Source organism: Halichoeres trimaculatus, unplaced genomic scaffold, assembly GCF_033239565.1.
Source record: "Halichoeres trimaculatus isolate MK-OKI-2021-1 unplaced genomic scaffold, fHalTri1.1 fHalTri1_scaffold_43, whole genome shotgun sequence".
NCBI lineage: Eukaryota > Metazoa > Chordata > Actinopteri > Labriformes > Labridae > Halichoeres > Halichoeres trimaculatus.
The window spans coordinates 366,568-392,500 of NW_027437221.1; the positions used below are offsets into that span (position 1 = coordinate 366,568).

At 46.0% G+C, this 25,933-nt stretch overlaps 1 protein-coding gene across 1 annotated transcript; it reads left to right on the top strand.

Annotated features, from left to right (window-relative positions):
- The first annotated feature begins 1,695 nt into the window (after positions 1-1,695).
- Positions 1,696-15,082, top strand: LOC141786556 (NLR family CARD domain-containing protein 3-like). The gene is made up of 7 exons (XM_074665155.1): positions 1,696-1,778; positions 4,209-4,338; positions 6,154-6,278; positions 9,922-10,041; positions 10,141-10,192; positions 10,918-12,677; positions 15,013-15,082. Exons 1-7 carry the CDS (start codon positions 1,696-1,698, stop codon positions 15,035-15,037), a joined length of 2,295 nt encoding a protein of 764 aa, XP_074521256.1. The 3' UTR covers positions 15,038-15,082.
- The last annotated feature ends 10,851 nt before the right edge of the window (positions 15,083-25,933 follow it).

The following is a 25,933-nucleotide window of genomic DNA, read 5'->3' on the forward strand; positions in this document are numbered from 1 at the left end:
CTTCTAAGATCTCCTCTGTGCCTCTTCTACCAAACATACAAAGAATGGATTTTATGCCTGTTAGTTTCTGCAACAGACGTCATCAAGAGAGACATGACACATAAGCTACAGAACAAATGGCGCCAAAACTTTGTCTCTAAACATTGTCCAAACTGATGTGAAACTGCACCAAAGAATAAGCTCATGTGTCAGTATGAACGCCCAAAACAGTTACCATAACAGTATATGTTGCTGTTCTGATTTTTTTTTTTCTTAAAATCTATTTTTTATTTTGTGGCCCAGACAATGATAAAAATGTAGGTTAATATGTGGCCCCCGGTTAGTGCTGGGAAAAAAAAAAAAAAAAAAAAAAAAAAACTTGTGGCCCTCTCTGTCATTAAAGTTGCCCATCCCTGATGTATATCAATAAAAAAAAAAGTTATTTTTTATACATAAGTTCCACCCTTCTTCTTCTTCGTTTTAAGTTCCAGGAGACGAGCAAATAGGTTATGATCTCATGTAAATGAATGTCTTTTGTTAAATAGTCACTTTTCACGTTCATATAATTTTTTGAGGTGTGAAATAATCATCTTCACAGTGAATTCTGTAATCAATACAGCTTCCTTAAAAATACCCAGGCTAAAAGTTTGATTCAGCGTCGTTTGAATGTTCTCTGCAGAGACTTTATCATGGACATGGGAGTGCATTAAAAACTGATATCCGCCCCTCTATTTTTAGATTTTTTTAAGTAAACTGATAAAGGAAACACATTTTTTTACAGGGAGAAATCAGCTGACAGCTCACACTTTCATAGCAAAGTATTTTACAGATTGGCAGAAGAAGAGTGAAATGTTAGAAACATTCTTGGTGTCATATCTAATTCGAGGATCTAAATATTAATCTAAAAACATCAGTTTTTATTTCTGAAAATGTTTTCTAGTAGTTCTCCTTCACAGACGGATTTCCCTCGCGCTCCCCACTGAAGTGAAACTTGTGTACCCAAACCCAAACAAGCGAGAAAATCCTGATCAAAAAAGTGAAAGGCGTTCTGGAAATCTCTGAAACAACCAAATGTGGAGCTCACCGCTTATCCTGCAGCTCAGACTGTTATGGATAAAGAATATCTGTGATGGATACGAGCTCTTTGCTTTGGAAATCCATTTTGTTCTTCAGCCAATCAATCAGATGGCTCACAGTCAGAGTCAAGTTTATAGACACACATGAGGAAACCAATCCCCCTATAGCTCAATGGAACTCTAAAGTCCCTGATTTGGGACTTGGGGAAAGGTTCAATAACAGATTTAGTTAAAAGGTCAAAAGAAGAGGTTGTTAAAGGGTTAAAGAGATGTTTGAGAGAGGGGTTTATGGTCTGACCTTTGAGAGTCAAACACACACACACACACACACACACACACACACACACACACACACACACACACACACACACACACACACACACAAAGACACAGCCTAAAACAGAGAGGCGTCAGGTGATTTCCTGTAGATAGAGGAGGTCTAAGTAAGACTGGTTCTCTGATTCAGATTGATGACAGCAGGGAAGGTAAAGGTGTTCAGGACGTTCAGTCTCCATGGAGATTCAGAGAGAACAGAAAAGTGAAGCGTGCTGAGTGTTAATCCAACATTTGGATCAGTTCAGGAGTCGAGCTGTCACTGAGTGTTTGTGATCAACCTCTCAGACTGACTTCAGACCAGAGCATGAGTGTGAGATCAGAGGAAGAGGACAGAGCAGGGTCTGCTGGACCAAGCTTCAGTAATGAACCTGGACCCTCAGAGCCAAGGTAAGACTCTCACTAATGGTTTTTCTTTGTCTTAAATGCAAGCTGTGCTCATCACAGAAAGGAACCAATCACAGTGGCTCAAACCTGGGATGGATTTGGAAAGATGTCATTCTGGCTCTGTGTATAAAGCTCTCCCATCGTCATTCAAACAAAACTTGGTGATGGCAGAAGAAACTCCAGCTGAGAAAGCAGCATACTCATGGCCATATCTCAGCTCCATGATGGAGATTTCACTCATCATTTAGGGCAGTGCTTCTCAAACTGGGGTGACGTTACTGTATTCCCTATGTGTGTCAGCGCCATGCACAGGCAACAATCCTCACAGCAGAGCAGAGAGTCACAAACAGTTAAAAATAAACCAGAGGTGAGGTGAACTATGCCCGTAGAATTATACAATCACTGACTTCATATGATCAATGTAATATAGAATCGTAAACTAGCAGCTATTTCCTCTGTCAGTCAGAGCCACAGTGAAAAGTCACAGTTTGTTCAGTTTGCTCAGTGAGTTGCTCACACAGTTAATGTCATTCTGGCAGAGAAAAAGTTCAGGCACAGTTTTTAAGCAATCTGCTGAAAAATATGTGTGGCAGCTATAGCTTGTGGAGGAATACTAGCTTACACCTGTTTAGAGAGATTTTCAAAGCACCGGGCAACGCCACCCTGGGAGTTTCGCCCAGAGAGTTAATTTATTTTGCTCTTCCCTTTCAAAGCACACACAGGTTCATTATACTCAGGAGGCTTGAGACATGGTTCACACTATAAAAATAGATGTTATAAATAACAAGTTTTAAAAGTCTTTTTAAAACACCACACACACACAAGAAAGGGGAAAGGTAAACCTAATCAGGTGCTGAGGCTTATGGACAATGGGCTAGTGAAGGGGGGAGGGAGCCACCAAAACAAACCAAAAGCACCCAAGCACATGTGACACACACTCAGTGTTGTGAAATAACCAAATCCCAGGGGAGCACAGCACGCAAAAGTGGGGGTATCACCACCCAAACCACCACCAAAACCACTGGTCCTCAGCAAACGAAAAAAGGGAATAAAACAATTAGTGGGGTCAAAACAAAGCAATATAGCAATTAAACAAAAATAACAAAATTATGTTAACTGATTTGAAGGTTAAACAATTGAACAGAGCAACTTTATTGCACAATTTAAACAAAACAAAACTTATGGACAAATGAAAGGAAAGATTACCCAAAGAAAACCCACAAAATACCCCAAATCAAATAAGAAAACCATGGAGCAAAAGGTATAACTGAGTCAAAATGATCCTAAACCAAGACAAAAACCTAATCTAAACAAAAAGGGTAAACTTATGCAAATGTAAATAAGCAAAAATGGATATAAACCCCCACCACTCATTCACATGCTTAGAATCACTATATCTTAAACTGAAAAAAAAAGAAAAGGAGTTGGATGTGCTGTCTGTCTCCTCAAGAAAGGCTAGCCTGACAGAAAAGCACAGAAGACAGACCACTAAGATTTAAATAGCAGCAAGCCAACAGCCCGGTGAGCCACGAGCCGAAGCAGCAGCAGAGCAGTCTGTTAAAACCAAGCAGCAACAGTGTAGGCAAACAGCCAATGGAGACAAAGCAGCAGTGTTCTCAGTCAGTGTTCTCTGGCTATGACATCACAAAAAGAAAAAAAGAAAAAAGATAGTTTGGAATGAACCAGTGTTTTAGGGATTTCCATCACTTTACACAGACATGCAAAAATGCAGGCTGGATGTTGTGTGCGGTTTACAGATTTTAATAAGGCATGTGTTATGTTAGCAATGGGCCGAGTGGTTCAACAGGATGAGGAGTTCTTGAAAGCAGAGTTGTACTTTGTACATCAGGAAGTCAGTACTTCATTGGCTGGTTCCAAGCTTCTGTAAAAGCCCTGAGAAAACAACACAGCAATATCCTGACATTAGGACATGGACTTTCAGTTCATTTCATTTTCCACCACTTTCCACCGCAACCAGGTCCGGGCTGCGGGGGGCAGCAGTGCCATCCCCAGCCACGTCCACCAGCTCCTCTGAGGGGATACCAGGCCAGTTGAGAGACATAATCTCTCCGCCATGTCCTAGGTCTGCCCCAGGGTCTTGGCCATGCCCCGAAACACCTCCCAAGGGTCCGAACTCCGAACCCTATCTCCAGAGCTGAGCCCAGACACCCTGCAGAGAAAGCTCATTTCAGCCGCTTGTGTCTGCGATCTGTTACTTTTGATCACTACCCACAGCTCGTGGCCATGGGTGAGGGTTGGATTGTAGATTGACCAGTAAATTGAGAGCTCTGCCTTCTAGCTCCACTCTCTCGTCACCACCATAGACCAGTATAGCGTCCGCATCACTGTGGACGCTGTCTGTCAATCTCGCTCCATTTCCCCCTCACTATTGAACAACCCCAAGATACTTGAACTCCCCCTCTTGGGGAACAGACTCTCTCCCAACCTGGAGTGGGCAGTCTACCCTTTTCCGACTGAGAACCATGGCCTTAGACTTACAGGTGCTGATCTTTATCCCGGCTGCTTCACACTCGGCTACAAACTGCCTCAGTGCAAACTGGAGGTCAGCGTTCAATGAAGCCAACAGGACCATATGATCCACAAAAAGCAGAGATGGGATCCTGAGACCCCCGAACCTGACTCCCTCCGCCACTTGACTGGGCCTAGAAATCCTGTCCATAAAAGTAATGAACAGAATGGGTGACAAAGGGCAGCCCTGGTGGAGTCCAGCCCTGACTGTGAACAAGTTTGACTTAGGACGCGGTCACACTGGTGCCGTAAAGGACATTTGGAAAGGTAAGTGTGACCGCAACAGTGCTGAGCTCAAGCACGATTCGCTTTCGTGCTTTGGCATGCTTCGAAGAGGTGGGCTTCGGCACGGTTTACATGCACGAGCACAAGCAGGCGGACAGCGCGTGCGATCCATTACATATGATCGCCGCGAGCGCATCTCTCGACAATCATTTTAAACAAAGCGGGGGCGTTAGAGGGCTGTGTTGGCCATAAACGACTCACCATAAGTCCAAAAGTTGCAGCAGTGCTCTCTGTGTATCATTGTGCTGACACTGATGAGATCATGCTTCATGTAAACAGATGCTTCACGATGACATAGGCGGGTTGTGCACGTGTATGATACCCGCTAAAGTCTGGTTCATATTGGGGTAGTGTGACTGCTGGCCGTACTCTCCAGCTGGAAAACAGAGCTGTGGGGGGGCAATCGTGCTTAAGCATGGCACGGTTTGGATGGTCAGTGTGACCGCGCTCTTACTGTTGGGGATACGGACCAAGCTCTCACTCTGGAAATACAGAGACTAAACTGCCTGTAACAACGGGCCATCTACTTCATATTCACGAAGCACACCCCACAAGATACCTCAGGGGACAGAGTCAAAAGCCTTTTCCAAGTCCACAAAGCACATGTGGACTGGTTGGGCAAACTCCCATGCCCCCTCTAGCACCCTTGCAAGGGTATAGAGCTGGTCCAGTGTTCAAAACTTACATTGTACTCAGCCAGGCGTTCCCAGCAAACCCTCACTCTTCATTTAGGTCTGCAAGGTCTGTCCAGCATCTTCCCCGCCATCTGATCCAACTCACTACCAGGTGGTGATCAGTTGACAGCTCTGCTCCTCTCCTCACCCAAGTGTCCAGAACATATGGCTGCAGATCAGGTGATACTACAAAGTCGATCATTGATTTGCAACCTAGGGTGTCCTGTTGCCAGGTGCACTTATGAACACCCCTATGTTCGAAAATGGTGTTAGTTATGGACAAACTGTGACTAGCAAAGAAGTCCAACAACTGAACACTGCTCTGGTTCAGATCAGGCAAGCTGTTCCTCCCAATCACGCTCCTCCAAGTCATGCTGTCATTGCCCACATGAGCGTTGAAATCCCCCAGTAGGACAATAGAGTCTCCAGTTGGGGTGTTTTCCAGCACCCGTCTCAAGGACTCCAAAAAAGGTGGGTACTCTGAGCTGCTATTTAGTGGGTAGGCACAAACAACAGCTCAGGACCCATTTTCCCACCCTAAGGCACAAAGAAGCAACCCTTTCTTCCATCGGGGAAAACTGCAACACGCAGGCAGAGAGCTGGGGAGCTACAAGTAAACACACACCTGCTCACCTGGAGCAACGCCAGCAAAGAAGAGAGTCCAACCCTCCCGAGAAGATTGGCCCAAGCTATGCGTTGAGGTGAGCCCAACTATATCTAGCCGGTATCTCTCTCACTCCTGCACCGGCTTAGGTTCCTTCCCCATCAGAGAGGTGATGTTCCATGTCCCAAAAGCCAGTTTCCGTAACCTGGGATCAGGCTGCCAAGGCCTCCGCCTTTGACAACCGCCTGATCCACATTGCACCGGACCCCTATGGCTCCTCCTGCAGGTGGTGGGTCTACAGAAGGATGGACCCATGTCACCCATTTGGGCTTGGCCCGACCAGGCCCCATGGGTGAAGGCCCGGCCACCAGGCACTCACCTGCGGGCCCCAACCCCAGGCCTGGCTCCAGGGTGAGGCACTGGTGACCCTCCAGCCAGGGTGAACTGAATCCTGTTAGTACTCATCACTAGGGGTCTTTGACCGCTTTTTGTCTGGCCCCTCACCGAGGACCTGTTTGCCTTAAAAAACCCTTCCAGGAGCGGTTGCCCCCTGACAACATAGCTCCTAGGATCATTGAGGCACTCAAACCCTTCCACCACAATAAGGTGGTGGCCACGGAGGTGGACATGGAATTTGTACTTCGAAATACTCCTGTCTTTTTCAAAGGAAGTACTTTAGTACTCTAACTTGAATAACATTTAGACTAATCCTCTTTTCTTTGTAGCGGGGTAAGATGTGACCATGAGGATCAACATTTTGACTCAAGTAGTGGAGTGGAGCTTTGTCCACCACTGCTGAAAGCAGACACACTGAACTCTTTTGATCATTGAGAACAGCATGTTTACAGCTTATTGTCAGCTATCAGCTTTCAGTTCTTCTCACTGTCAGAGCATCACTAGCTTCATCTAGTGCTGGCCACTCTACTGTTGTCCACGGTATACTGTGGGCCAACTTCATTATGATATGGAATTGAAGAACAGCGGTAAACTGTCATATCTCATGTTATTCCCCTTCCACAAGCTCTTGTGCTGGCTATTCAGCTCCCATCGCTCTTAGCGCGCTCTGGTCCCACCGCCTGTTCCACAGTGATGTGGTGGGGCCCCCTATCAGCTGTGTCTCGTCCTTACATGGCATGTCATTAACAGATGTTATAGATGTTGGTCCATCATCCCTCTTCACTGAGGTGTTTGAGTCTTGGTTGCGTGTGCCGTGCTCCATGTGTGTGTCAGCGCTGAGCGCTCTGAGCCTCTCAGCAGAGCAGAGAACCACGAACAGTTTAACACAGTTTAACTGCGCCTGTAGTTTCCATAGTAACAGCAATAAATCTTCATGATTCAAACACTAACACTTAATCAATATGACTTTTGTTCCTGCAAAGACGTGAACATGGAAACACCTGTTTATTTCTTCTGCTCTTGGAGTCTCTCAGTGTGCAGCAGGTTGGCACTGATGCGCTGTTTCGGAGCACACCATCATATTCATGAGAGAATTGAAATGAAATTGTTGTAAACAGCGTTGGTTTCTCTGTTTTATTGCTCCTTAATGTAGATTATCAGACATGCCTGTCCAGCTTCGCTGCTGACTAAAGAAGCAGTTCATGGCCTTTGCAGAGCTAACAAAGTGAGCCCATTATGCTAATGTCAGCAGCTAAATACAAGGTGAACCAGGTTTCCTGGCCCTGTCTCCTGCTGGCCAATGTTGCGGCACTCTTGTTCCATGCTGATTGTCTCACAAAAGCACAGCTAAATAAGGCTCTAGTTTTCATCGTGTCGTAAAATGGCGCTACCTCCGCTGCAGAGCCGCAGCTGGCTACGAGGCGCTCACGACTTAGTGCGCGGCGTGCCAGATATAAACAAATGCAGGTAGTCTGCCAGGACGCAGAGACACGATGAGAATTAGAGCCTTATTTAGCGGTGTTTCTGTGTGAAAGTAAAACACTGAAAATTCTCTCAATAAAGCGTGAATGCAGACTGATATCAGATTTTTTCGGTGGGAGTCCGTTTATTTGTGTTTTTGGTCAAGTAAAATATGGCCCCGTCTGACTGCAGAGGAAACCGGCTGACGAGCAGGGAGGGGGTGTTGGGTGCGAGCGCTCTGGGCTTCTGCTGCACAAAAACACTGCTGTAGGGGTAATTTCTGCCCTAAACCTTGTGAAAGGACCCAACTTGTTCCATCCCAGAGTATCACTTTAATGGATAAGCGCCTAACTGTAGCTGTGAGTGAGTGAGGAGAAAAGAGAAGATCTAGTTGGAAGAACGTGAAGAGAAATGGGGGAAAGTAATGGAGAAGACTGTGTGGTTGCTGGATTACTTGAAACTCCGTTTTTTTTTTTTTTTTAATATCGTAATTTTTTAATTGTTTGAAGTTGTGTTAGGTGTTGCAGTGTTCAGGCACATGATAAATTAATAATCCCACAAAACTATCAATATACTAAACTTCCATGTCACATGATTCTGGCTATTGTTTTTATTTCTTTTTTTGATTGTTTATTGCCACGTGTGGTCCCATGGTCCTACTGAAGGCCCAGTGGCTGGGGCCACGGTTCGCCACTGGTGAAACGTCTGTTTGCATGAAGCGTGATCTCATCAGAGGCAGCAAAATGAGACACAGAGAGCACTGCTGCAACTTTTATGGACTTTTAGACTTCAAGTTGTTTTTGCCCGACACAGCCCTCTAACATCCCCGCTTTGTTTAAAATGACTGTCGAGAGATGCACTCGCGGTGATCATAAGTCGTGGATCTCACGCGCTGTCCGCCTGCTTGTGCTTGTGCATGAAGTAAACCGTGCCAAAGCCCACCTCTCTGAAGCATGCCAAAGCAGAGAAGTGAATTGTGCTCAAGGACGGTTGCCGTCACACTGGCCATTGAAAACGTGCTTTAGGGCTGAAGCCTGCTTAAAACCCTTCAACCCCACATATTTTTACTCACTGTGGTCTCATTTTTCTCTGTGAAGTGAAGAGCAGCACCTCTATTGATTCAGGGCAAACTGAGGCTATAGGCTGATGAAACTCAATTATGTCTTTATGCAGTGTAACAAAATTTTAAAGCTGTACTCCATTAGAAAAAAGAGAAACGAAAATTGAATTTAGTGTTGACAGCCTGTCAGCACTCCTGATCGGTAAAAGTAGTGAGTTTATGTAAAACACAGATTGATAAAGACAAAAAACTTAAGACATTTTCTCTTTCATTTGAGGTTTTTTAGTAAGTTTTACAAAACCACTGAAGAATTTTAGTCATTCTTTTATGTCAGTGAAAAGACTTCAACAAAGCCTGCTGATGGGTTTCTACTGAAGAGTATTGCTGCCACACGAGAAAAAAACACTCATCAGTATCACATTACAATGTTATAGCGACTCAGAAGGTTCTTCCAGAGCCGTGAAGAAGAGAGCAGAGAGGAAACTGCAGTTTATCACATTGAGATTCAGCCACAGTTTTAATGAAGCTGGATGTGGGCGTCTTCTTCTTCTCAGATCTAAATATACAGCTGGCTGTGAGCTGCAGAGTGAGGTGCTGCTTCTAAAGCATGGTGGATCTGTGCAGCATTTTCACTCAGAAACAGGAGAAACACCAAGTTGTTTACAGGTTTCACTGATCCTGTGAGAATGAATCACACCAAAAACTGATGTCAGGGGGTCATTCTTAAATTACCAGAGCATCACACGTCATACTAATCCTGTGAGAATAGGGATAATAATAATAAACTGTGGTCTATGCTGATACTTTCACCATCTTCAAAACGACCAAGGGACAAGTTTCTGCCACTGTCCAGCACTAGCTCAATCCATAGTGATTTGACGTTGTAACTGGAGGGCTGCTAGTTCAAGTACCTGCATGGACCAAGATTAGGAACTAGGCTGAGAGCTGAAAAGGTGTCAGTCCTATTCCTTGAGCTTTGTCAAGGTGAGCAAGGCACCAAACCCCAGCTCAGTGGTGTATGCTGATTTGGACAAAAAGCTTCTGCTAAATAAAATTGTTGAACTGAATTTTTCTCTTTTCTCAGACGAACTGTCAAAGATATATGAGTTCTTTAGAAGAACAAGTTTGCTTTTGCAGATTTCAGTCCAGCGCACAGGGAGCAGAGTCTCCAGGACCCAGCTGTGTGTCCCTGAGGAGTGACTGGTCCAGAACTGGTAGTCTAAACCTCTTTGATGAACCTGGACCCACAGAGCCACAGTAAGACCCTGGAGCTGTTTCCTCTCCTGAATGTTTGTAGAAAATGCGAGCACGGCTGAAACCCTGAAGTCTTTGCTAGTTCCTGTCTGTCTCCCACAGCGGGGAGTCTTCCCTGTCTGATGGGAGCAGAGGGACAGATGTGGATCAGTCGGTGAGTTCAGCTCTGTGAAAATGAAGGCTCTGACTGTGAAGTAGCCACAGACAGTCAGACAGTGTGAGCTTTGTGTTGATCACAAGACCACAAGGAATGTCTGCCTGTGATTGATCAAACAGTCAGACAGGAAAAACAGGATTTGCGTTATGAAACTAAGAGGCTTCAAATCAAACACATCACAGACTGAAGGCTGAATTCATCCAGACAAAGAAGCTAACTTGAACTTCTTTCTCTCTGACCCAGACCAGGACCTGGAGCTGAGACAGGCCGTCCGAGCAGCCCTGAACAAAGGAAGCCTGTACACCTGTGTGTGAAGAGGTGTGAAACACAAGGTTAGGATTGAAGAGGCTGACATGATTCAGTCACACAGCACAAAGATTTTTAGGATTATCAGTACATTTCAAAGCCAGGTGAAATGTAACCTGATGCTTTGTCTGCTCCAGCAGATCTCTCTGCTGTTTCTTCTTTGATCTGTTTTCTCCTCTGAGAGAAAACTCAAAGCCAGAAGAACTCAGAGCTCACATGTCTGACTTTGATGAGCTTGTCCTCTGTCTCTTCATTCACTTTCTTCTCTCTTTTCTTTTTGCTTTAGTTTGCACACATGGACACAGAGAGCTGAGAGGACTCTGTGCACATCTTTTCATATTGATGAGCTAATGGAAACGATCCCTTCATTTTCACATTCTCTTTGTTTGTCTCACTCTGATTGGTCTTTTTCAGAGCCAGCTGAACTGCAGGAGCTTTTCAATGAACACAAGGTGAGTGTGAGGAGGAGATGTGAACGTGTGACTGAAGGAAGTGATGAAACAGGAAGTGGAACCCTCCTCAACAGGATCTACACTGAGCTCTACATCACAGAGGGACCCAGTGAAGATGTGAATACCCAACATGAGGTGAGGCAGCTGGAGACAGCCTCTAAGAAGGAGATCCTCCAGGACACTCCCATCAAGATCCAGGACATCTTTAAAGCCTTACCTGAGCAGCAGAAAGTCATCAGAGTGCTCCTGACAAACGGCGTGGCTGGGATTGGAAAAACTTTCTCAGTGCAGAAGTTCACTCTGGACTGGGCAGAGGGCTCTGAAAACCAGGACCTCAGTCTGTTGGTCCTGCTTCCATTCAGGGAGCTGAACCTGATCAAAGACGAGCGCTACAGTCTCCTAAAGCTGCTCCATGTTTTCCATCCAACATTAGAGAAGCTGAGAGCAGAGACGCTGGCTGTCTGTAAACTGTTGTTCATCTTTGACGGCCTGGACGAAAGCAGACTGTCTCTGGATTTTCACAGCACTCAGCGTGTGTCTGATGTCACACAGCAGTGCTCTGTAAAGGTGCTGTTAACAAACCTCATCCAGGGGAACCTGCTTCCCTCAGCTCTGGTCTGGATCACTTCTCGACCTGCAGCAGCCAATCAGATCCCTCCTTCACACGTGGACAGGCTGACAGAAGTACGAGGCTTCACTGACGCCCAGAAGGAGGAGTACTTCAGGAGGAGGTTCAGGGATGAAGATGAGTCCAGCAGAATCATCTCACACATCAAGACCTCCAGGAGCCTCCACATCATGTGTCAGATCCCGGTCTTCTGCTGGATCACTGCTACAGTTCTGGATCACATGATGAGCACAGAGCAGAGAGGAGAGCTGCCCCAAACCCTGACTGACATGTACTCACACTTCCTGCTGGTTCAGACTCACAGGAAGAAGAAGTACGCTGAGGCTCATCAGACCAGCCCTCAGGAGCTGATGGAGGCTGACGGAGAAGTTCTCCTGAAGCTGGGCAGGCTGGCATTTGAACAGCTGGTGGAAGGAAACATCCTGTTCTACCAAGAAGACCTGGAGAGCTGTGGTCTGGATGTCTCAGAGGCTTTGGTGTACTCAGGAGTTTGTACAGAGATCTTCAAAAGAGAGAGTGTGATCTTCCAAGAAACAGTCTACTGCTTTGTTCATCTGAGTGTTCAGGAGTTTCTGGCTGCAGTCTACACCTTACACCCTTACACATATGGAGACTTTGTGGAGGAAATCTCAACTGTGGCAGACCTCCTGGAAGAAGCTATGAAGGAAGCCCTGAGCAGTGAAAACGGCCACCTGGACCTGTTTGTTCGCTTCCTTCATGGACTGTCTCTGGAGTCAAACCGGAGACTCTTAGGAGGTCTGCTGGGTCACACAGACAACAGTCCAGAGATGATCCACACAGTCATCAACAACCTGAAGAAGATGAACAGTTATTGGGTCTCTCCTGACAGAAGCATCAACATCTTCCACTGTCTTATGGAGATGAAGGACCCCTCAGTCCATCAGGAGATCCAAGAGTTCCTGAAGTTAGAGAGCAGATTAGAGAGGGTACTCTCTGAGATCCAGTGCTCTGCTTTGGCCTACATGCTGCAGATGTCAGAGGAAGTTCTGGATGAGTTAGATCTAAAGAAGTACAACACGTCATGGGAGGGACGACGAAGACTGCTTCCAGCTGTGAGGAACTGCAGGAAGGCTCGGTAAGTTTCTCTGAGATCAACTTTACACTGTAAACCCCGAAGTCCAAATTACTCAACTGGATTGAGCTATGAAAATTTTAAAATTGTTAGTAAGTTCAATTTACTCAAGTGTCTGAGTTTTCAGTGTTGAAACTGATGATTTATCAGTAGATTTAACTTTTGTTACTGTTTACGTAAGCACAACTTAAAATCATTAGTTTCTGTGAGTGTGTTTTGTAACCGTGAGTCAGAAGGGGGCAGAGTCGATGTGAGACCCTGCTGAACTTCTAGATGTGCAGCAGTGGCACCAGCTGTTTGTGCTCCACCTGACACGGACCATTTGTCTGTGTGTCAGAGCATGGACTGTTTGTCTGTGCTTTTCATGGCATGGACCAGCTGTCCTTGCTCCTTGTGGCATTGATCAGCTGTCTATGCTCTACCTGGTATGGGCTGGCTTTCTGTGTCTCCCAAAAAATAGATTTCACACTTAAACTCAGAATTTGGCATTAGGCAGTCTGCAGAAGTCAATAGGTACAAGACCCATGACCATGGAGCATAGATCACCAGTCAGTGCTGTGGGGCTCAAACAACCTGTGGCCCCTGAGGAATAATGTATCAATGTACAGTGGGGTCTCATATCTACTTCCTTCACTCCTCAATCACAGTTACTAAAGTTATGAAATTAGAACTGATTTTTTTGTAACCATGAGAGAGGAGGGGACGCTGTGGATATAAGACCCAGCTGAGCATAAACTTTTTATAGTGCAGAACAAGAAAACAAGTTATCATAAAGCATTACTTAAGTTGCATTTACTTAAAAAAATCCCAAGGAACCAAGTAATCTAGCTGTATTTACTGGTTTTATTTAAGTTAGCATTCAATCAATCAGTCTTTATTTGTATAGCGCCAAATCATAACAAACGTCATCTAAGGACACTTTCCAGAAACATTAACAGGTCTAGACCTGTGAATGTCAATGGAATTTTATTAACAGAAACCCAACATCAAGACAAGATAAGGAGTCTTATCTCATCTTACCCCACCATGAGTACAGTACTTTGCAGCATCTAGTAAGTTAAAATGGCGAGAAAAAACTTCACTTTAACTGGCAGAACCAGACTCATGTTAGACCGACATCTGAGGAGACTGTGATGGGTTAGATGAGAAAGATAAAGGGGCCGTTTACACGACAACGGTTTTAGGGTGAAACGCAAAAGTTTTGTTGCGTTTCAGCCTTGTGTTTACACGGAAATGGCGTTTCAGCCGACCTAAAACACAAACTTTTGAAAATGGCCTCCAGAGTGGGATTTTTCTGAAAAGCTGCCTACACCATTGCCATGTTAACAGTCAGCCGGCGTTTTCAGTGGAAACGCTGACGTCACACTCAGCGTATACAACAGGACAACAGTACCGCTGTTACGATCGCCACAAACTACCGTGTTGTGCTTGAGCTGCTCATTGTGCTAAATCTGCTGACTGTCTTCATACAAAATGTGCATCTCTTGCTCCACTTTTGCACTTGGTATCCCCCAATACACCAGATAATCGGCTCAACTCTACTTTGGTGGAGATCTCCCAAAAGCTGCTTCTGGACAAGACAGTTATAGCACTACCTGCAGGCCTGTTATGCTTACAGCGTTTTCACCGATCCAGAGGAACCTACAAGACAAACTCAGAGCCTCCCAGAGAGGTGTATGGTCAGTAACTATAACAGGACAGTAAGACTAGAAGTTAGACTGACAGATAGAGAGAGGGAAATGGGAGCTCTGTGTGTCAGTTTCACCCCGGCAGTCTGAACCTATAGCAGCATGACTAAGAGCTGGTTCAGACCTGATCCAGTTATAACTATGCTTTATCAAAAAAGAAAGTTCCAAGTCTACTCTTAAAGGATGAGACCGTGTACGCCCTCGGACTTCAACCGGCAATTTATTCCAAAGAAAAGGGGGGCCTGATAAGTAAAGGCTTGACCTCCCATACTACTTTTAAAGACCCTAGGTTTCTAGGAGTAGACCTGCATGTTGAGAACGCAGTGACCTAGGCAGATAACACAGAACAATTAGCTCTTCAAGCTCGGATGGTCAATGCCATTAAGCGCTTTGTAGGTCAGAAGAAGAATTTTAAACTCTTTCCTAGATTTTACAGGTAACCAGTGTAGAGACGCTAACACTGGAGAGATGTGCTCTCTCCTTCTAGTCCAAGTCAGTACCCGAGCTGCAGCATTCTGAACCAGCTGAAGAGTCCTAATAGACTTATTAGGACAGTTGGATGAAAGAGAGTTACAATAGTCTAGCCAAGAAGAAACAAAAGCATCGACTAGTTTCATTGTCCAAGATGTGTCTAATTTTCTTGATTTTAGGAAGATGAAAAAATGCTGTCCTTGAGACCTGTTGGAAGTGAGAGTTAAAGGACAGGTCCTGATCGAAAAGAACTCCCAGGTTCCTGACAGTGGTGCTGGAAACCAAGCTGATGTCGTCCAAGGCAGTGATGTTGTTCAAGAAAGCCTCTCTGAGATACTTAGGCCCAAGACCAATGACTTCAATCTTCTCTGAGTTCAGCAGTAAGAAGTTTCTGCTCATCCATGACCTTACGTCTTTGAGGCATGCTTCAAGTTTAGATAAGCACTTGGTTTCTCCAGGCTTCATTGACAAGTAAAGCTGAGTTACTCTAGCATTACTTTACCTTTTGGAGGCAACAAGTTTCCATATTTCTCTTTTGAGAAAGGTCAACATGTTATGTTTAACAGTGATATACAGCATTTTTTAAACATTACCAAATATTTTTATTTGCAACAAATGGGCATCAGGTTTATTTGATTGAAGACATTCAGTAGAATGATTTTCCATGATAATTGTAACTACTTCAGATGTTGAGTTAAATTAACTTAAGGTTTTATATTTCATTTCTTAGTTTTTTTTAAGGTAACAGGTTTAAATCATTTCAACGAAAAACTCAACTTATCTGGGTTTACAGTGTACAAATCAGTCTGATAGAAGAGTTTTGATGTGAAAATAAAAAATAAACAGACTTTAAATCCTGATTCCTCTGGAGAAGTCTAAAATGATGTGTTTTGTCCCTAATGTGTTTCAGATGGTTTAGACTCTGATCTTTCTGATGACGTAGTCTAAACAGGATCTGATCCACTCTGATCTCATCAAACATATTCATGGTTTAAAGAGTCCTCTCTTATTCTAACTCACTTTATTACAGACTTTCACAGTGTGACCTCTCAGAGATTCACTGTGAAGTTGTGGCCTCTGCCCTGAAGTCCAACCCCTCCCATCTCATAGAGCTGGACCTGAATCACAACTATAAACTGGGGAATTTAGGAGTACGTCTGTTGTCAGGCGGCCTGGAGAGTCCACACTGCAGACTGCAGACTCTGAGGTCAGTTCACTGACTGAAGCTCAGTCTTTTGTTATCCAGTTTTTCTTTTAATCTTTTTCTGAGCTTTCACTTTTATTTGTTTTGTACATTTTGGGAGCTTTTCTGAGCATGAAAGTCAAAAAGTCTCTCAGCGCAATGTTTACCATGAGTGCTGAATTCTTGTTGGTGTAAGGGAAAGTGGAGGCATGAGGAGTTGGACTGGGCAGGTTTTCGGGCTGCCTCAGACTCACATTTGGTTCAGTCCCTTAAAGTAGATGAAGTCAGAACTAACATCCACTTGATGTGAAGAACTCAGACTGCTGAAGCTTCTTATTTGTCTCAGAGAAACTAATGAAGTCGTTCGATCTCTGCCTCCACTCTTCCTCAAAGAAATGCTCCTACATGTCTTTGCTTCAGATTTTCCCACAATTCCTCCTGACGGTGGAACGCGTGGAACGCATGCGCCAACTGCGGTGGCAGCTAGTTCGAGCAGCTTGAGTTTGTACTAAAGTATGTAAGTGAAACTGCGTTTTATTTCTCAAGATGTGCATGTTTAAGTACTCAAGAGATGAACTGCTTCGGCTGGGATACACTTCGGCTGGTATTAAGCATTGGATCCCGCCGGAGATAAAGAAACCTTTCCGCGGCTGCCGAGCAGGAGCCAAACTGAAGGCACGGAGGTGGCGGTACAAACCATTCATACCGTCAGTTATTATGGGGAACGTAAACTCTCTATCAAATAAGATCGTGGAGTTGGAGGGATTGGTTAAGACTGACAGAGTTTACCGTGAGTGCTGCCTATACTTTTTGACGGAGACTTGGCTAGCGGATAGTGTCGCCGATTTGCTTGTCAATGTAACCAGCTTCACAATGATACGGGCGGACAGAGATACGGAGACGTGTGGTAAAACAAAGGGCGGTGGACTTGCCTTGTTGGTGAACAACAGGTGGTGTCACCCTGAGCACGTAACCGTGAAGACAAAGATCTGTTGTTCCAATGTGGAGCTCCTGTTGGTTACTTTAAGACCATACTATCTGCCTCGGGAGTTCTTGTTGTTTACATCCCACCACTAGCAGAAGCGTGTGACGTCATCCAGGAAGCTGTCGCAGGAATTGAGTCACTACACTCGGATGCATTGATTTTAACATAAGGGGACTTCAATCATGCTGACGTATCCTCTTGGCAAGTCCGACCACAATTTGATTCACCTAAGACCATCATATACACCATGTGTGAAGAGACTGCCCATTACAAGTAGATCTGTCAGAAAATGGACCCCAGAGTCTACCGAAGCTCTGAGAGACTGTTTTACATCTACCGACTGGAATATACTTATGGGCTCCGGAGGGGACAATTGTGACCTCAGTAGAGCTGTGGACTGTGTCACAGACTACATTAAGTTCTGCACAGATGTGGTGGTGCCCGTAAAGAACATCCGCTGCTTTCCAAACAATAAACCCTGGATTATGAGGGATTTAAAACAGGTTTTGAACAAGAAGAAGGAGGCGTTTAGGAGTGGTGATTGGGACAGGCTTAGAATGGCGCAGAAAGAGGTGAAGAGGAGTACAAGGAGGGCAAGGAAAGCCTATAAAGAAAGACTAGAGAGGAAGTTACAGAACAACAGCACACGAGAAGTGTGGAGAGGCATGAGGGCAATCACAGGCTTCAAAGAGAAGGGGAAAGGCTACACCTGAAAATGCCCACATAGCGAATGAATTCAACCGTTTCTACAACAGGTTTGACTCCACCCCTTCTACATGTACACCCAGCGGCTACTCAACATCTGCTGCTGCTGCCTCCTGCCCTGCTCCACCCAGCAGCTACTCCACATCTGCTGCTGCCTCCTGCTCTGCACTGTCCAGCGGCTACTCCACCTCTGCTGCCTCCTGCTCTGCACCACCCAGCAGCTACTCCACCTCCGCTGCTGGCTTCTGCCCTGTTCCACCAAGCAGCTACTCCACCTCTGCTACTGCTGCTGCCTCCTGTCCTGCTCCACCCAGCAGCTACTCCACCTCTGCTGCTGCCTCCTGCTCTGCACCGTCCAGCAGCTACTCCACATCTGCTGCTGCTGCTGCCTCCTGCTCTGCACCGTCCAGCGGCTACTCCACATCTGCTGCTGCTGCTGCCTCCTGCTCTGCACCGTCCAGCAGCTACTCCACCTCCGCTGCTGGCTTCTGCCCTGTTCCACCAAGCGGCTACTCTACCTCTGCTGCTGCCTCCTGCTCTGCACCACCCAGCAGCTACTCCACCTCTGCTACTGCTGCTGCCTCCTGCCCTGCTCCACCCAGCAGCTACTCCACCTCTGCTGCTGCCTCCTGCTCTGCACCGTCCAGCAGCTACTCCACATCTGCTGCTGCTGCTGCTGCCTCCTGCTCTGCACAGTCCAGCAGCTACTCCACCTCTGCTGCTGCCTCCTGCTCTGCTCCGTCCAGCAGCTACTCCACATCTGCTGCTGCTGCTGCCTCCTGCCCTGCTCCACCCAGCAGCTACTCCACCTCTGCTTCTGCCTCCTGCTCTGCACCGTCCAGCAGCTACTCCACATCTGCTGCTGCTGCCTCCTGCCCTGCTCCACCCAGCGGCTACTCCACCTCTGCTGCTGCTGCATTCTCAATGGATGTGGTGCGCATTGAGCTAAGGAGGGTTCGCATAGGGAAGTCTGCTGGACCTGATGGAGTAGCACCTAGGATCCTGAGGGACTTCTGAGCTGGCAGTGCCTCTACAAACCATCTTCAACCGTAGTCTTCAAACTGGATGTGTCCCTGCTCTATGGAAGACCTCATGCCTTGTACCAGTGCCCAAGGTAGCAAGGCCGGCAGGGATGAAGGACTACAGACCAGTAGCCCTGACGTCTGTTATAATGAAGACTATGGAGAGGCTACTGCTCCGACTGCTCAGACCTCAGGTAGAGCAGGTGCTGGACCCGCTGCAGTTTGCTTACCAGGAGAACATGGGGGTGGATGATGCAGTCCTGTACCTGCTCCACCAGTCTTTGTCATTTCTGGATGGGACTGGGGGCTATGTGAGGCTTATGTTTTTTGACTTCACTAGTGCTTTTGACACAATTCAGCCTCAGAGGTTAAAGGAGAAGCTGGAGAGGATAGGTGTGGGTCCCATCTTTGTCAGGTGGATTTACAACTATCTGACAGACAGGTTGCAGTATGTCAAGCTGGGGACCAGTGTTTCACAAACCCTGGTGAGCAACACTGGGCACAGGGGACAGTACTGTCTCCTTTTCTCTTCACACTTTACACAGCGGACCACACCTACAGGTCCACGGCATGCCACATCCAGAAATATTCTGACGAAACGGCTGTAGTGGCATGTGTGGAGGGAGGGGACGAATGGGAGTACAGAGGAGTCATCTCCTCTTTCACAGAGTGGAGCAGGAGTAATGGTCTGATCCTGAACACAGCAAAAACCAAGGAGATGATCATTGACTTCAGCAGGAGGCCCTCACATCAACCAATCACCATTGATGGTGAGACAATTGAGGTGGTTAAAACATATAAGTATCTCGGAGTTCACCTCGACAACAAGCTGGACTGGTCTGTGCAGGCAAACTCCCTTTACAAGAATTTTCTGAGGAGGCTCAGGGCCTTTGATGTGAGCAGGGACATGCTGCACATCTTTTATCAGTCTGTTGTAGCCGGTGCAGTGTTTTTCAGGGTCGTCTGCTGGGGGGGCAGTATGACCTTGAGGGACAGGAACCGGCTCGATAAGGTGTGTTTTTGTGATGGGGAGGAGGGTGGACTCTGTGGGGAAGGATGCGGACTCTCATGCAGGGCATCCTGAGTAACACCAGGCACCCACTACACCAATGTCTGTCGGCTCAGAGGAGCAAACGCAGTGACAGGCTCCTGTCTCTAAGGAGTAGAACAGAGCGGTTTAAGAAATCTTTTGTTCCTGCTACTTTAAGATTGTATAACAGCTCAGTCTGAACATGTGCACTTCTTTTATCTTTTTATCTATTTATATTTATATAGTTAGTAACTTTTTTTTAACCTGTTTTTGAATGAGTATGTGTGTGTATGAACAGCTGCTGAACAATTGAATTTCTCCTACAGGGGATCAATAAAGTATTTGTCTATCTATCTATCTATCTAATAATAATAATAATAATACATTTTATTTGAGGGCCCTCTGGTGAGGGTGGATTTGGAGCCGATGAGCAGGGCCTCTGTTTTATTGCTGTTGAACTTCAGGGAATTCCTGCTCATCCAGCTCCGAATATCTTCCAGGCAGAAGATGAGGGAGGTGGGAGGGATGGCAGCGGTAGGTTTGGATGAGATGTAGACCTGAGTATCGTCGGCGTAGCAGTGAAAGTGGACCCCATGGTGGCGGAGGATTGTGCCCAGAGGTAGGAGATAAATGATGAAGAGAAGTGGACCCAAGACTGACCCCTGGGGAACACCCAGTGAAACACCCAAACATCCTGACTTATGGTTCCCTAGCTGTACAAATTGTTGGCGGTCGGTGAGGTAAGATGTGAACCAGGAATGTGCAGCACCAGTGATCCCAATGCCAGCCAGGCGGTCCAGGAGCAGTGGATGGGAGATGGTATCGAATGCTGCACTGAGATCGAGGAGGATGATGATAGTGAGTAATCCAGAGTCAGCTGCACAGAGGAGGTCGTTGGTGATTTTGACCAGGGCTGTTTCAGTGCTGTGTTTTGGACGGAAGCCAGATTGGAAGGGTTCATGAAGGTTGTTAGTGTCGAGGTGAGATTGCAGCTGTGCAGAAACCACCCTTTCAAGAGTTTTGGCGATGAAGGGGAGGTTGGAGATGGGACGGTAACAATTAAGATCGGCAGGGTCAGCACTGGGTTTTTTCAGGATAGGTGTGATTGCTGCCAGCTTGAGAGCGGGGGGTATAGTACCAGTGATGAGGGAGGAGTTAATTATGTTAGTGATCATGGGGGTAATGGATGGCAGACAGGCTTTGAGAAGGGAGGTGGGAAGAGGGTCGAGCTGACAGGTGGTGGTTTTGGCTTTATGAATGAGTTCGGAGATGGTGTGTTCTGAAACTGGGGTGAAGTCAGAGAGGGAGCTGATGGGATGTTGGGCAGTGGTGATCATCCAGGGTGGATCATTTGAGGAGGTGCAGCATGAGGCCAGTTCTTGGTGAATGATGTTGATTTTGGAGCTGAAGAAATCCAGGAAGGCAGTGCACTGATCAGTGGAGATGTTTGGAGAGAGGGTTTTAGGGGGCTGGAGTAGGTGACTAACTGTGGAAAAGAGGACTCTGTTGTTGCCTGTACCAGTGTTAATGAGATTTGAGTAATATGAGGATTTTGCTGTAATGAGGGAGTTCTTCAACATTAGTTGAAGATGATCCATGTACATCTGGGAGTGTACAGTGAGTCCAGTCTTTTTGTACAGTCGCTCCAGTTGACGGGTAAGGTTTGGGTTAGGGTTAGGTTAGGGGAAATTTACAGTGACACCCCCCGGTTCATCAATCGACTGGCTGGTTGAATGGGAATGTCAAGGGCTTGCACGGGCCGGCGCGTATTGTCTATCCATGGTTCCTTGTCAATAACCTTGACCCTCTTTGGAAATGAAACAGTTAGAGGTGAGAGGGAGGGAGATGAAGGAGCGTGTGTGGAGAGATGTGTGTGTCTTTGTGTGTACATGTATGTGGTGTTGGTGTTGGGGGGGGGGGGGGGGGGCAGATGGTGTGATATGGTTTTCATGTTTTGGGTTCATATTTTTAAGTGCAAAAGGCTTCAAGTTCAAATGGTTGAGTTTAGGGTATGGTTTGGGCCTCAAGATAAAATGGTTGAGTTTGGGGTCTGGGACTAGGTAATGGTTGTATATTCATAAAAAAAGGTTATTTTAGGGTTAGATTATAAACTAGGTGTGACTGGTTCGGTTTAGGCCTCAAGTTCAAATGGTTCAGTTTAGGGTCAAGGGCTGGGTTATGGTTCAATTTTCATAAAGATCCCAAATTTGGTTAAGCTTAGGGGTTAGTTTTGGGTTAAGGTTTTTCCGGCATTGATTATGAACTTGGTGCGACCTGTTCGGTTTAGGCCTCGAGTTCAAATGGTTAATTTTAGGGTCTGGGACTAGGTAATGGTTGTATACTCATAAAAATGGGTTATTTTAGGGTTAGGTTATAAACTTGGTGTGACTGGTTCGGTTTAGGCCTCAAGTTCAAATGATTCAGTTTAGGGTGTAGGGAGGAGTTAGGGTTATGTTTTCATAAAAATGGGTTAGGGTAAGGGTTAGGGTTAGGGTCAGGGTTATGGTTAGGTTTAGGGATAGTTGGGTTGGGGTTAGGGTTGGGTTAGGGTTAGGGTTAGGGTTAGGTTTGGTTAGGGTTAGGGTCAGGTTAGGGTTAGGGTTAGGGTTAGGTTTAGGGATAGTTGGGTTAGGGTTAGGGTTTGGTCAGGGTTAGGTTTAGGGTTAGGGTCAGGATAAGGGTCAGGATAAGGGTTAGGGTTAGGTTCAGGGTCAGGGTTAGGCTAAGCGTTAGGGTTAGGTTTAGGGTTAGGGTCAGGATAAGGGTTAGGGTTAGGGTTAGGGTAAGGGTCAGGGTCAGGGTCAGGGTTATGGTTAGGTTTAGGGATAGTAGGGTTAGGGTTAGGTCTGGGGTTAGGGTCAGGGTTGGGGTTAGGGTCAGGGTCAGGGTTATGGTTAGGGTTCGGGTAAAGGTTAGGTTTAGGGTTAGGGTCAGGGTCAAGTTTAGGGTTAGGGCGGAGGGGGGGCTTAAGTATGGGCTCGCGGGGGCCCAGTGGAGGGCAAGGCACAGGTATGAGTGTCAGGTCCCCGGGGCTTGGTGGAGAGCAAGGCACCGACAGGAGGATCGGGTCCCTAGGGCCTAGTGGAGAGCAAAGTACTGACAGGGGGGTGGGGTCCCCAGGGCCAGGTGGAGATTAGGTATTAGACTTAAGGGTCTAGGGCTTGAGATGTAAATTAAAATTGATATAAATAAATATATGTGAAGGTGTCAAAATAAGTAAATGATAAAGGAGAATAAGTGGAGTAAAGCTTAAAAATGTTTTTGGTAAGATAGTAAAATTGTTTGAACAGAATATTTTATAGTAAGGAATATATTAATTTATGATTTATGTTTTTACATTGGTCCAGCGCTGGATTGTTTTTAGGACTAAATTTCAGAACACGTCCTCAGTAGTGCACCTTGAGGTCATCGGATGTTTCGGCCCTTTATCACTAGACACCCTCTCTCAAGGAAGGCCCCACGGGTTTGATCAGGACCCGTGTGTGTTCTGTAGCCAATTTGGTAATTTTTTGTGAAGTCTTTTTGAAAAATATTTTTAAGAGTTTGTAGAAAATTTTAGAGTTGAGGAAAACATTTTTCCATAAAATTGGGTTAGGGCTAGGGTTATTTAGGGTAAGTCTTAAATAAATGTCTATAATTGTTAAATGACAGGAAAAATGTTCTGAATTAAAAAAAATTGTGGGGAGGGGGTGTTTGGAGGAAAATCTCTGATGTGCTGAGTTAACAACTGTAAATACTGTTTTTTGTAGAGGCTCCCTAGGGTCCTGTTGCATCCACGGCCTGATCCCTCGCCTGGATCAGGGGATGTGATGTTTTGGAGGAAGGTGGCAATTTGAAGGAGTCCAATTTTTGTTGAGTGGATTTTCAAATTGAAGTGTGTGTGGTGCAGTATGGACTGGTGTGTGGGTGAGGCTATTCCTCATAGAAGACTGGGTTACGTTTAAGGCCCTGAAACCCTGGGCCACCCTTCCTGCAGTGCTGTCCTAGAATCGGAACACAGGAGGGCCGCTTACGTACCGCCTGACCCACATTGACCAATCGTTAGCACCGCAAGGTATCCATGGTCAAGTCGATCAGGACTGAAGGCTCTGGGTCCTGCCCGTCTCGTTGGGAGACTTGTCAGGATACGCTCTGTGCTCCATACACCGCACAGCCCCAGAGCGCTCTGAGCAAGTTCCTGTCCAAACTTCATGGGTCCATACACCGCTCACCTCATGAAGATGGAAATGTGTATTTTGAGTGTAGTGGTGTGGTTTACCTGTCTTCTGAAAAGCCTCCACTGGTGTGATGTCCTGGGATTGATGTTTTGGGTTGAATTTTGCTCCCTGGGTCTGTGCCTGTGCTGTCTCCCTGACTCATGGTTGCTCTCTTTGGGTGTGGTGGGTGTGTCGGGTTCCAGTCCTCTGATTGGCTGGAGATCTCCAGTCAAGTAATTTTGGAGTTATGTCCATTTTTTGTGTTTTTAGGGTGTTTGTAAGGTTTGTCTGAGTTTTGATCTTGGTCAGTTTGTGTTTTTCTCTTTTCTTTATTCATCTTTTATATGTTTTTAAGTTCAATCTAGTCAGGAGGATCGGTTGATTCTCTATGGTTCTCATGTTTTGGCAGCTGTCAAGGAAGAGGGATCTGTCCTGTTGTTGTTCTGTGGGGACCTTCTTGGTTTTTGTGGTGGCCGTTTGGGATGTTTTTCCTGGGTTTTATTTTAGATTTGTTTTTCAGGGTGTTACATTTACATCTTTTTGGTTGTGTTTTGAGTGGCTGAGAAGTGTTAATGGATGATTTATATAGTAGGGAGGGTCCCCTTTGTTTTTATTTTTCTAATTTTGTAACAAAAAAAGCATTTTTACTAAAAAATTGATTGAGTTATTTTTCAACAATGAGCAAGGCCCATTTAGTATTTGTTTTAAACAGAGGGAGCTCAACAGGATGACCCTGGAGCTGGAGTGATCTGCTGTGACTGGGTCTTGGCTCCCAGCCCACTGGTGTGGCTGCTCCCCTGACTCCTGGTGTGTGGGTCGTTTGTGAGGGACAGGAGGGAAAGTGTTTTGATTGGTCTAGAGTTTCATGTTTACTGTTTTATGTGTTTTTCGCTTCTTTGTGTGTTTAAAGTGTTGTTATTTAGTACGGGAGTTAACAGCTGTTTTTTCCTTTTCTTGTTTTGGGTATCTTAATGTCCTAAGTTAAGAATCCTCTGTTGAGGGGAGTCTTGTCGGCCATCTTGTCGGCCATCTTGGATCTGATGACTGTCAGTCTGTCGGTTGATTCCATGAGGTTCTCATGTTTTGACAGCTGTCAAGGGGTGGGATGATCATGTCGTTTACAGTTGTGGATGGTTAGTTGGGGTGTGGGTATTTTGTCTTTCATTCAAAGATATGTTTATGTGTGTGGATAGATTGGAGATCAGCCAGAGAGAGAGAGAGGGAGAGAGAGGGAGAGAGAGGGAGAGAGAGAGGGAGAGAGAGAGAGAGAGAGAAAAGTACAGTGAGAAGGAGTGAGAGAGCAAGGGAGGTGAGGAAAGTTATCCCAGGAAAAGAACTGTAAGACTTGATGCCTCGATGTAGAGGGCGAATTTAGACAAGCCTTCATCCGGGGTAGGATTACGTTCAGATCTGGTTTGGAGCGAGAGAGAGAAGGGGGAAAAAGATGGAAGAGAGAGAGAGAGAGAGAGAGAGAGAGTGATATAGAGAGTATAGGAGAAGGGTGAGAAAAAGGCATCCCAGGGAGAGAACTGAAAGACTTGGTGCCTCGATGTAGAGGGCGAATTTAGACAAGCCTTCATCCTGGGTAGGATAACGTTCAAACCTGGTTTGAGGGGGAGGGAGTGTGTGCAAGAGGGGGAGAGAGAGAGAGAGAGAGAGAGAGAGAGAGAGAGGGAGAGTGAACAAGTGGAAGAGAGGGAGAGAGAGTGAGTAAGGTGAGAAGAGGTATTACAGGAAGAGGACTGAAAGGGTTGGTGTCGAGGAGGTAGAGCCAAGGTGGTGAGTCCTGTGTAAGACAACATCCACCCCACCCGATGTAGGGTTTGGGCTCTTACCTGCCTCTTCTCCCTCTGGTAGGAGGGAAGAGAGAAGGTATGGATGAGGTGAAGAAAAGAGAGGGGAGAAAGAGGGAGAGAGAGAGTGATATAGAGAGTATAGGAGAGGGATGAGAAAAAGGCATCCCAGGGAGAGAACTGAAA